General features: G+C 44.1%; 1 protein-coding gene across 1 annotated transcript in view; it reads left to right on the top strand.

Annotated features, from left to right (window-relative positions):
• Positions 1–12,479, top strand: part of NOTCH2 (notch receptor 2) — a 159,674-nt gene that overhangs the window by 102,726 nt on the left and 44,469 nt on the right. Inside the window, exons 15-18 of the mRNA XM_045026116.1 lie at positions 106–225; positions 342–494; positions 3,707–3,935; positions 9,060–9,261. Of these exons, the coding sequence (XP_044882051.1) occupies positions 106–225; positions 342–494; positions 3,707–3,935; positions 9,060–9,261 (704 nt within the window). The remainder of the gene's footprint in view (positions 1–105; positions 226–341; positions 495–3,706; positions 3,936–9,059; positions 9,262–12,479) is intronic.

The following is a 12,479-nucleotide window of genomic DNA, read 5'->3' as shown; positions in this document are numbered from 1 at the left end:
CAGTCCAATTCCCCTTGGATAATCCTTTGGGTTATAATTTCTTCATTCTTCCTTTTTAGGTATACCAAGCCCTTAACAATTTGTCCCTCTGGTTTCCTCTTGTAGGCGTGAACTGCCAGCTCGTGCTGTCTCCCTGCTCTCCTGATCCATGTGAGAACTCTGGAATCTGCCAAGAATCTCCTGACTCGGAGGGCTACATCTGCCAGTGTGCTGCTGGCTGGTCAGGTAATGGGATGGGGAGGGACACTCTTCCATTCTGAGTTTAAGCAGCAGCATGGCGGCGGTTACATCATTGGAATCTTAACCTCCAAGGTCTTGTTCTCAAACCTTTCTTGTTTTAGGCCAGAGATGTGCAGTGGATATAGATGAGTGTGTGTCAAAGCCTTGCAAGAATCATGCTATGTGCCATAACACTCAAGGCAGTTACTTGTGTGAATGCCGCCCAGGCTTCACTGGAGGAGACTGTGAGAGCAACATTGATGACTGCCTTTCAAGTGAGTGCAAAATGGCTAGTTCTCTGAAATAGGCAAATACCTATTTGCCCTAGAAACAACTTTGCTGTGGTATTGATGACTGCTATTGGTAGATGCACAGAACAGTTTCTGTTGTTATCCTTTATTTCAAACATGTTCAACTTAGGGGGCTGAAATGACCTTTGCTGGCTCTGTGATGGAAGCTGGCTGTAGTATTTAAACAGTAGGAGTTTATGCTCAAGTTTTGAATTTAAAAGTGTAAAAATGTTCTACACACACTCATAAGAGTCCTTCTCCTCAGTCACTGCTCTACCCAGGAGCAGCACGCATGTTGGGTAGAACAGTAGTGACCTTGCCCCACATGCTCCACAAGTACCAGGAGCTTGATTCTACCTCTCCCAGTCTGGCGGCCGGCCGGTGGGTGGGTGTCCCTAGGGCAGGCACTCCCATTAGGAGGTGAAGTCCCTGCTGGTTGCAGTGCTGGCCTGGAGGATGAGGTTTCTAACCATTAGAGGAGTGAAGTTCTGGAACAGCCTTCCAAGGGTAGTAGTGGGGGCAAAAGACATATCTGGCTTTAAGACTAAGCTTGATAAGTTTATGGAAGAGATGGTATGATGGGATAGCCTAATTTTGGCAATTAATTTTGGCAATTGATCTTTGATTATCAGCAGGTAAGTACGCCCAATGGTCTGTGATGGGATGGTAGATGGGATGGGATCTGAGTTACTGCAGATAATTCTTTCCTGGGTGCTGGCGGGTGAGTCTTGCCCACATGCTCAGGGTTTAACTGATCGCCATATTTGGGGTCGGGAAGGAATTTTCCTCCAGGGCAGATTGGCAGAGGCCTTGGAGGTTTTTCGCCTTCCTCTGCAGCATGGGGCATGAGTCGCTTGCTGGAAGATTCTCTGCAGCTTGAGGTCTTCAAACCACAATTTGAAGAGTTCAATAACTCAGACATAGGTTAGGGGTTTGTTATAGAAGTGGATGGGTAGGGTTCTGTGGCCTGCGTTGTGCAGGAGGTCAGACTAGATGATCATAATGGTCCCTTCTGACCTTAGAGTCTATGAGTCTATAAGGGACACAATCAAATTGAGAATCACATCTGTCTGAAAATGTTGTGCCTACTGAAGTGAAAGTAACATCTTAGATAGCCAGAAGTAAAGAAACTAACTATACCATCAGATTTTTCTCTTGCTAAACCCATCCTTTATAAACGACAGAGGAACAGAAAAACATTTAATGTTTTCCAGGAAGATGTGTGTTTAAAAGTTCAGGTTTTACAGCTTTACAGAGCTGTATCATAAACTGAATTTTCTTAAATTAGTGAATTATTTTAAAAATCGACAATGTCCTTTTAAGAAAGTTTCATTTTTTTGCAGGAATAGTTCAGACAAATAGCAAAGAGCTAAGCTTTCGGGGAAATGATTTAAATGCATGAAGTTTGCAGATTGGGTTCTATCAGGGCCGGCTCCAGGCACCAGCTCAGCAAGCAAAGTGATGAGCTGAGTTCCCTTAACTTACATATGCTGGGCAGACAACTGAAATGTCCAGCTTTCAGCTGCAGTCATAAAGGGCTGGCTGCCATAGGCACAGTCTTTTATAGCTGCCAAGGGTCTGGCTTTTATGTCCTTGTCTCTGCAATAGTCAGATGAGTTTTAAATGGGTGCAGGTGTTCCCTCTTACACTGCAGACTTTAAAGATATGAAGATATTTCTCAAAAGGTGAAGCTTTGGATGCACATTTGTGTAATTCATAATTAAAGCCTGTGTCTTAATGCACCTGTACAAGAGGACAGAATACAGATTGTACTGAAGTTTAGCATTGCTTCACTAGAGTTTCTAACTGTGCAGCCTTAATTTTGCTTTTCATTTTTGAAATGGGTATTGTGGTAGCATAGATCAATTCCCTATTGTGCTCTCCAAATGTAACAAAGATGTTCCTTGTCCCAGAGATCTTACAATCTAAATATAAGACAACAGGTGGATGCAGGCAGGGGAGCACAAGGAATCAGTGAGCATAACAGGCTGTGGTCTCCACACAACAGCTGCCTAGCCGTTAAATTTTTTCTTAGGAATAATGGCAAAGGAGGGACTTGAAGGATGATGAAGTAGCTTTGCAGGTGGCTATGGGAAGCTCCTTCCATATGTCAGGGGCTGCATGGGAGGAAGAACGAAGGTGCTTGATTGAAAATGTAAGAAGAGATGCTGAAGGCTGGCATCACTGGCAGAGTGAAGGTGGGAGCCGACATCTCGATAGCATGAGAGATGAAAGGTTGGCCGGGGCTAGGCCTGGAAAGTGATGATCAGCAGTTTGCTTGCGATGGAAAAGGTTGAGCCAGTGGGAGGGAGACAAATAGAGGGATGAAAAGGTCAGAGCAACTGAGCTAGGAAAACGGTCTTTGCAGCAGCAGCAGCACTGTGAATGGACAGAAGGGGGGCAAGACAGTAATTGTCCAGGCCAGAGAAGAGAAGGTTGCAGGAAATGAGTACCTGGACAAGAGTTTTAGCTGTTCTGATGGATAGGAAAGGGCTGAGTTGAAGAACACACCTAGGTTATGGGTCTGAGTGACAGGGAGGTGTGTGGGTCTTTCAGTGCCCCTTTTGGGAGCACCCTGCCTCCTGAGGGCAATCTTACCACACTAGACAGCAGCATGGGTGATGCTGGATCAAATCTCAGCAGAGGTGTGTTCAGAATCACAGCTGGGGAGATCCCTAGCTTAATCAGTGTGCAGCTGAGCCTTCCTAGCAAAGTGTCAGCTCACTTCAGCAAAGCACGTCAACCCAGGGGTAAGTGCTTTTCTGTACTGGGTGCCTTAAACAGTGGCTGGGGAAGGGGTTTTGTTGTCTAGAAGCCTGGACAGGGCGCTCTCAGGACAGAGGAGCTAACTTCGGTTGTGTTGTATGTTTATAGAGGTTTGGGTTGTGAGGGGGAAGGGTTGAGATTTAGGGTTCATGAACGGAATGGGACCAGAGCTTGGACGTTGGTTTTGTTTTGGGTGAATGAGAACCTTGTAAAATAAACCTAAATTTCCAGAAGTATTTTCTTGATCAGAGCCTTGTGTAAAGTTTCGCCCTTTATGGGATAATCCTATAGAATTCAAATTATATCCCTGATATAGATTGAATCAAAAAAGTGTGTAAAAAGACACTTATTTTTTAAATTGTTTAGCCCTTTTGCATAAGTGCAGCAATATCTGTATATCCATAGTAATACATAGTGTGTTGTTATTGCAGATCCCTGCCAGAATGGAGCTTCATGTGTGGATGGGGTGAACTCTTTCTTATGCACTTGTCTGCCTGGGTTCCAGGGAGATAAGTGTCAGACCGATATAAACGAATGTCTGAGTGAACCATGCAAGAATGGAGGCACCTGCACAGACTACGTCAACAGCTACACCTGCAAGTGTCAGGCAGGGTTTGAGGGGACCCACTGTGAGAACAACATTGACGAGTGTACCGAGAGGTAAGTATATGTTTAAATATGGAGGGAGGGAGAGAACAGAGACAGAATGCTGTCCAGTGGCTTAAGGCAGTCATGTTCAGGAACAACCCTGGGGACTGCTGTTTTCCTGCCTGGTGGTGTTGGGACATTCATGAGCCTCAGAGACCAGGGATGCTTGCCTAGCTTGTGCTTGTGAGAAGGCTATGCTCTCCAAAGGTACCAGCTCAGATAGAACTACTCATCAGGGTCTGTGCTCATTGTGCAAGTCCAGGTGGCAAATCCCATAGTTCAGAAGTTTTGGCCCACTGTTATCAGTTACCAGTAGGTTGTGCGCCTTGTGCATGTGGGTGTGAATACTGCCCCCTTCCATTTTGTGATCAGTTCCTCCTTGATTCTGCTTAACAAAGGAGCTTCGGTTGGTGACCCGGTTCCACAGGGGGAGTCACTTCCAGTGCTGTTGCATTTAGTTAATTTTTGTCTCTCATGTACTCAGTTGAGAAGCATGCATCCTAGTATATTAAGGGAATTGGCTAAAATTTGTTGAACCATCCTGTTCATATTTTTGAAATATAATGGACTACTGGGAAGGTACCATCAGTCTGGAAAGCAAATGAGTTTACATTTACAATAGAGGTTTATGCATAAGATTGCCACATGTGACTGGGTTTTTTTGGTTAGGATTGCTTTTTTGAGTAGAATTACTAAATTAGTGGGTAAAAGTAATGTCAGATGTAAAATAAAGTATTTGCCACTGTCTCAGTGTAACTTGAAAAATTAATTCAAATTGTCTTGGATAGGATCACTATTATATGGATTGAAAAGTTAAGACTAAACAAATGGGATTGATTAACCCTGTACCAAGCTGGAGGGAGGGGAGGGTTACTGGGGGTGTAATACAGGCATTGGGAGTGGGCCTGATGTTATTTAACATGTTTGTGAGGAGGGAGTTTATCTCTATTGAAATGTGCAGATGGAGCTAAAAAGGAGTTGTCAATACTGAGGAGGACAGAGAAAATACAGACTGAGCTAGAGAACTCAGGGTTATGGGCTGAAAATAGTGGAAACTAATTAAAAAACAGGAACCATTAAGAGCTTATGAAGAGGCAACTAGGAGGCTTGGGACATAACTCCTCAAATGTTGCATCTGGAAGGGTGTAAGCATCAAGGAGAGGAACTGAGTAGAACTAACTTGGAGTAATGCGACCAAAATTAAGAGAACTTAAACTGGAGGGGAAATCTTCCTGAGAGATGTATTAGTCAGCAGTTCCCAAACTTTATTGGTTCATATACATGTGATGTTCCCCTCTGGTGTTATCTGGACCGATGATCTGCTAGGTCACTCCAATCCTTGACTCTGGGAGCCAGCCTTACCCTACTCTGCTGTGAGAACCCCCGTACTCCTGGGTTGTTCACGCACAGCCTCTGGCATGTAAGCTGTTCCTTGGATTGTGCAACCGAATGACACTAGCCAATATCTCCAGCCCCAGACACAACCCTAGGAACCTCCATCTTGCAGTGTCCAGTTATGCTTGCTGGAAGCTGCAAGCCTATATGAATTTGTCAATTTAACAAAGAATTTGATATGTACCAGGCTTGTTATCCCAACAGGAGTCTCTGACACGTCAAACCAAACACACTGCTTCAGATAGAATAAACAAATTTATTAACTATGAAAGAGAGATTTTAAGTGATTATAAGTCAAAGCATAACAAGTCGGATTTGGTCAAATGAAATAAAAGCAAAACTTAGCTGATCTTAACACTTTCAATGCCTTTACCAACTTAGATTCTTCTCGCTACAGGCTGGTTGGTTGCCCTTCAGCCAGGCTCTCCCCTTTGATCACTGCTTCAGTCACTTGGTGGTATGGTGTCTGTAGATGCAGGTGGAAGAGAGAGAGAACATGGCAAATGTCTCTCCCTTTTATCATGTTCTTTGTTCATTCTTGGCTTTGCCGCCTCCCGAGTCAGGTGAGCATTACCTCATCGCAGTCCCAAACTGGCCAAAGGAAGTGGGTGACTCACTCAAGAGTCCCAACAGATTCTTTTGTTGCTGCCTAGGCCAGCGTCCTTTGTTCCTGTGAGGCTGGGCTGGGTTTGTCCCATACCTGCCCGATGAGGTGTGAACTGCCTCTCTGCTCTTGGAGAGTGTTTGCCTGGGCTTATTTTAAGCCGTGAGGATACATTTTCGGCCTCATAACTACATACATGAAAATATAATCTATAAACTTACTATAACATTACTGTAACAACAATGCTCAGTGCATCATGAGCCTTCTGAAGACAGCCAACATGACAGACTTTGCATTGGATACCACACAATCATTTTACAAGGATGAACATGGGGGTGCTGGGTGTTCCCCCAAGGTACAGAGCGTCACAATGCCATCTTTTTTAAAAACAAACTTATCTTTGAAGTACCACATGCAGATTTTTCCATTTCGTGGACATTTATTTTAGCTCTTAATAAGTGTAACTTAAGTATTTCCAGACTGTATAGTAAAATAAATACCTAGGGAAACCTAAAATGTTATATTATGACATCATTTTCCAGCCCTTCAGGTTGTTAGACAGCGAATCAAAAAGAAACGCAATGAAGTAGCCATTATTATTACATTCAGCCATAATTATTATTTCTCTTGCATTACTGAAATTGCAAGAAACAATTATATGGAAGCTTATATGGATTATTGTTGGACATGGGCCAGAATTCATTTTGCTTCTCTTTTACAAGATTTAAATCAAGAAAATTTACAAAACATGTTGAGTAGTTCTCAGAGAAGACAAAAAAGTAAAGGGTGTGCTTGCCTTACAGAACATAGCTGCTTTGTCAGAGGAGAATTGTGAGCTTCAGCCGAAGGTCTGGTGCTGCATTGAGGTTCAGCCTATATTTGTTGTTAACAGTGATAAAGATAGAAAAAAGTCTCGCATAGATGCATAGTGCTGAAGGGCATAACAAAATTTCATAGCTCTGCCAGATCAAAGCGCCTCTCTCCGGGCTTGTCTACACTATGCAGCTTTTAGTGATAAGGCTGTGTCGACACAGCCTTGTCGCTAAAAAAGTCAGCATGTGAACACACTTTTGTGGTATTTTGTCAGCACTTTTGCTGACAAAATACTTCTAGCCCCGCAAGCGGCATAAGCTTTGTTGACAGGAGAGCGCTCCTGCCGACAAAGCCACATTTACACTGCTGCTTGCGTCGGCAACTCTTTTGTCTTTCGCGGAGTGGGGGAGGCTTTTTTAAGCACCCATGAAAGACAAAAGTTTTGGTGACAACTGTGCAGTGTAGACATACCCTCCTTCTCAGCCAAAAGTCACAGAGCTGTACTTTGTTGAATTTGAGTTTGAAAGCACTGTCACATGACAATCACCTCCTCCTTTCCCTTTGCTGAGAAGCCACCTGGCAGGGTATTGTCTTGTATTGAAAATGGGTCCCAGATCCATTTCTCACTTATTACACTGGTGGGAGTGTTTTCATTAAACCAGATGGCCAAATTCAGGCATTTTTCTCTGATCTCACTAATGAGGTCAGGATGAATTTTGTGGAGAAGTTTTTGATGATCGCTTCCCAATTCATTTCTCCTAACTGAAAATAAGCATGAGTTCAACACCCAGATTTTAATAAAACCTTTAAAGCCTGATCCAGAATCACTATCAGATTGATAGGCATTTTTAGCAAGTAGTGTCTCACAATGAATATAGCAGCAAATGAACTTAGCATTAGGTGCCAGTTGAATTTTTGCCAAAACACCACCAAATTTCCCAGTCAGGGCTCAAGGTCTGTCAGAGCACACAAATGCAATTTTGCCACTCTACACCATTTGCTATGATAAACTCATTCAGTTTGTTAAATTTCTTCTACCATTGAACATCTTGATAGAGATTCACAAACAAGAATTCGTTTACTGGTGTTTTACTGAAACGTGATTCAATAGAAAAAAGTTGTAGGTATTGGAGGGAGTTTAGAGAAAAGCAGCAAAACTAGTAGTAGGATAGATTTGAGGAAAGTTTAAAGGAATTACATATGTAAAACTTGGCAAGGTGCAATAAAAGTGACTGCATACAAAACACAACCAGAAGCTGTGTACACCTGGGAAGCAAAGGTATTACGGAGGAGTAATAGAATCAAATATAGATGAGGAAGATTTAGGCTAATAAGAGATTTAATTTCTTGAATAGTCTCTCTAGACAAGCAATGGAATCCTCATTGCTTGGGTTATTTAAAGCTTCAGAGGCCAGGGCTTTGTTCTGCAAATATAAACTACGGGTCATTCCTGTGTGTTTTGGAGTGCATAGCCAGATGTAGCAGAGTCGGAGCAAAAAATGGTTTGGTGTGCCCGCTCCCCAAAGCGGACATGGTGCTCTCTGGTCTGAGAAATCTGCCTCACAAACTTATCTTTGATCAGCAAAGTAGACTGAGCTTCAGTCTAAAAGGTGACTTGGTACTTATACACTGTAATCTACATGGAGAGGAGAATTCAAACAAGGGGCAAACAAGAGCCAGTTGCTGGAAGCAGAAGCTAGATAAATTCAAACTGGAAATAAGATGCACCTTTTAAAGTGAGGGTAATTAACTAGGAACAATTTATCCAGGGATATGGTGGATTCTCCATCACTTTGTCTTTAAACTGAGATTGGGTGTCTCTCCAGAGACATGCTTCTAGCTCAACTAGAAGTCATGGGCTTGATGCAGGAATCAACTTGGTCAAAGATGCAGAGAGTAAGGCCAGAAGAGACCATTATAATCATCTAGTCTGACCTGCTGTGTAACACAGGCCATAGAATTTCACCACCTCTAACCCCACCACCATGGGAACTCTCCTCTGCTTAAATGACACTAGTTCCTCTGCATTTCGGTCACATGGTTACACATTGGTATGGAATGCCTCTGCCCATGCTGTACCCTAGTCTCTGGAGAACTAGGCTAGTGGCTCTATCACAGCACAAAATTCACAGTATGGCAAACAATGGAGTGGACTGACAAAGCCATAGTAAGTATGCTGTAGGCCAGCCAAGGGACAGAGCAGATGATCCAATACAGCTGTTTATCTCTCTGTTGTCTGTATGTCCTATACAAAATCTTTGGCTGTCAGCTAACTTGCAATTTGTCATAGCTGAGTTTTGTTTTCATGTTTATTTGTTTTTCAGTTCTTGTTTCAATGGAGCCACTTGTGTGGATGGGATCAACTCCTTTTCCTGCCAGTGCCCAGTGGGGTTCACTGGGGCCTTCTGCCTGATGGAAATTAATGAATGCAATTCCCATCCTTGTTTGAACAAAGGGACTTGTGTGGATAGACTGGGGACCTACCAGTGCATCTGTCCCTTGGGTTACACTGGGAAAGACTGCCAAGTAAGTGGCATTGGTTTCAGACTGTTACAGCAATTCTTTTGTCTGGTCCGTTCTCACTTAGCATTTTCATTTGAACTGTTACACAGCAGAAACAGCGTACAGCTGGTGTAGGCACGGCTCACCGTGTCTAGTACTTTCTGTAATAAAGCCTCTGACCCTGCTAAAACCCTTGTTCTAACAGGGCCTTCTTATGCTTCCAACATTGGGTATTCCACACAGCTTGGGTCTGTCCACTTTAGCAGCCACACCATGTTCAACCACAATTTGGGAGGGAGAAAGCCATATCTGTTAACAGATGAGGCACACGCTCTGTAGAGAAGACAGCATCGAGACTTTTCCGGGTTAGTTCTCTACTCAAACCAAAGGAAGTATTAGCTCTGAATATAGTGGTGGCTGGGTTTCATTCTATGGGTTTGGCTACACTTGCAGCTGTGCAGCGCTGGGAATTACAGCTGTCTTCGTACAGCTGTGTAGGGAAAGCGCTGCAGTGTGGCCAGCTACCAGCGCTGCAGTGTGGCCACATTTGCAGCATTTGCAGCAGTGTTGGGAATGGTGCATTATGGGTAGCTATCCCAGCATTCAAGTGGCTGCAAGGTGCTTTTCAAAAGAGGGGGGTGGGGTGGAGTGTGACAAGGAGCATGGGGGAGACAGAGAGAGTGGATTTTTGGAGCTGACACTGTGTCAGCTCCCTCCCTTGCAAGTTCTAAGGACTTGAAGATACACATCACCAACCTTCAATCATTTTAAAAGTTTCAACCCCTTCCCCCACCCGTCTCTCATTCACTAAATGCAAATAGCCTTCAGACCAGATAAGCAGCTACTCCAAAATGGACCCCCCGCTCCCCCCTCCGGGCTGCTTCTCACCTCAAGCAAACACTAGCTGTGGACATTCATCCCCCTCTGCTCGAGCAAACAGTAGCTGTGTTTGTTTTATCCCCCTCTGCTCGAGCAAACAGTAGTTGTGTTTGTTTTTTAGATAAGCAGCTCCGGGAGCCCTGAGTTCACAACAAAACAAAGAGAGGCATCACAACAAAACAAAGAGTGTTATCTTTACTTAAAAAGCATTATGGGAAGGTTCCAGAGGTCAGTTACAGCGTAGTAAGACTAATCACTGTTTACACTGACACCCCAGCGCTGCAAGAGCAGCGCTGTTCTCTTTATTCCTCTCGTCGAGGTGGAGTACATGCAACGCTGTAGCCAGGGAGATACAGCGCTGTATGTGCCTTGCCAGTGTGAACAGGGAGTAAGTTACAGCGCTGTAAAGCCACCACCAGCGCTGTAACTCTCAAATGTAGCCAAACCCTATGTGTAAACTTGCCTTGCTTGAGGTCAGAGTCTGTGTTTAAATGAGGTAGGCCCCACTTGGATGGAAAAACACAGATCTAGGTAACAAAGCCCACAATTAGCTGTAGTAACTATATAATAACTTTCCTGGTAACTATGCCCTAGTCTACACTGCAAACGTATACTGGTATAACTATGTTGCTCAGGGTATGGATTTTCCACACCCCAGAGTGACGTATACCAACCTAACCCCTGGTGTAGACAGCACTATGTCGATGGGAGGGCTTCTCACATCAACACAGATACTTCCTCTTGGGGAGGTGGATTATGTACCCTCTCCAGTCGCCATAGGTAGCATTTTCACTGGCAGCTGTGCCGCTGCAGCACTATAAATTTAGACAAGCCCTATGATAGATGCAGCTGTGTGTTCTCAAACAAACTAAAGTTTTCCACAAAGAACCAATCAAGGTAATTGGAACAAACATCCTGTCTGGGTCACAGACAATCAAAGGAACTCCTTGTATGGGAATAACTGCCATGATCATCCAGTGCATTAGATTCAGTAAAACTAATATAGCAAAATGAAGCGGTTTTGAATTCATTAAGTGGGTTTCCCATTGTACAGTACCTGTAATAAACGTCAAAGCTGCTGCTCTGTTCTGCAAAAGATTCAGCAGTGATTACCAAACATCTCTGCATAAATTTGACATAACATGACTGAAGTTTAAGGAAGTGGTAGGAAGCAAGCAACTGAACTGAGTTAATCAAAACTGATAACGCTGATAACATTTAAAGAGTGTTTGAATTTTACTTCCGAAAGGATTCGTGCTTATCTCAGTCTTGCCACTCAGTTCTTTTAACTGCAGAAAATCTGTTTGTATTAATTCAAAATAAAATGTGTCATTGAATGAAGCCTGGCTTATTGATGTGGACATAGAGCACTAAGTTTCATTCTGCCAGTAAGACTTTTGTGATGCTACTGTAATTGAAACATAGTCATGATGCTCTAGGTCTCTGTTCCAGCCTTGCAACAGTGAGCTTCAGCATTGGCTTCATTCAAGAGCAGGCTGATGAGCTCTGTCATTTATACAGTGTCAAGTATCGGGGGTGGCCGTGTTAGTCTGTATCCACAAAAACAACAAGGAGTCTAGTGGCACCTTAAAGACTAACAGATTTATTTGGGCATAAGCTTTCGTGGGTAAAAAACCCCACTTCTTCAGGTGCATGGAGTGAAAATTACAGATGCAGGCATTATATACTGACACATGAAGAGAAAGGAGTTACCTCACAATTGGAGAACCAGTGTTGACAGGGCCAATTCAATCGGAGTGAATGTAGTCCACTTCCAATAATTGATGAGGGGGTGTCAATTCCAGGAGAGGCAAAACTGCTTCTTCTTCGAGTGATTGCTCCTATACATTCCAGTTAGGTGTGCGCGCCGCGCGTGCATGGCTCTTCGGAACATTTTTACCCTAGCAACTCCGGCGGGCTGGCTGGGCGCCCCCTGGAGTGGCGCCGCCATGGCGCTGGATATATACCCCAGCCGGCCCGTCCGCTCCTCAGTTCCTTCTTACCGCCCGTGACGGCCAGTTGGAACAGTGGAGTGCTCTCTTACCTCCACAGCCCTAGCGTTTCTCCATTCTTCTTTGTACATAGTTGGTTAACTTAGTTTAGTAGTTAGATTAGTTGAATAAGTTTACTTAGTTATAGTATAGTAGGGGAATTAGAGGGGTTCGCCCCTCTTCTTCCACAGCCGGTGCGGGCTCATGCCCAAGGCACCGGGGTTTAAGCCCTGTGCGGCTTGCCAGCGGCACATGCCCATGGGAGACCCGCACGACTCCTGCCTGCGCTGCCTCGGGGAATCTCACAGGACAGATAAGTGCCCGATCTGCACGGCATTTAAGCCGCGCACCAGAAAGGAGCGAGACTCTCGC

The sequence above is a fragment of the Mauremys mutica genome, chromosome 8 (genome assembly GCF_020497125.1).
Source record: "Mauremys mutica isolate MM-2020 ecotype Southern chromosome 8, ASM2049712v1, whole genome shotgun sequence".
Taxonomy (NCBI): Eukaryota; Metazoa; Chordata; order Testudines; family Geoemydidae; genus Mauremys; species Mauremys mutica.
This window is presented reverse-complemented; position numbering and strand designations above follow the sequence as displayed.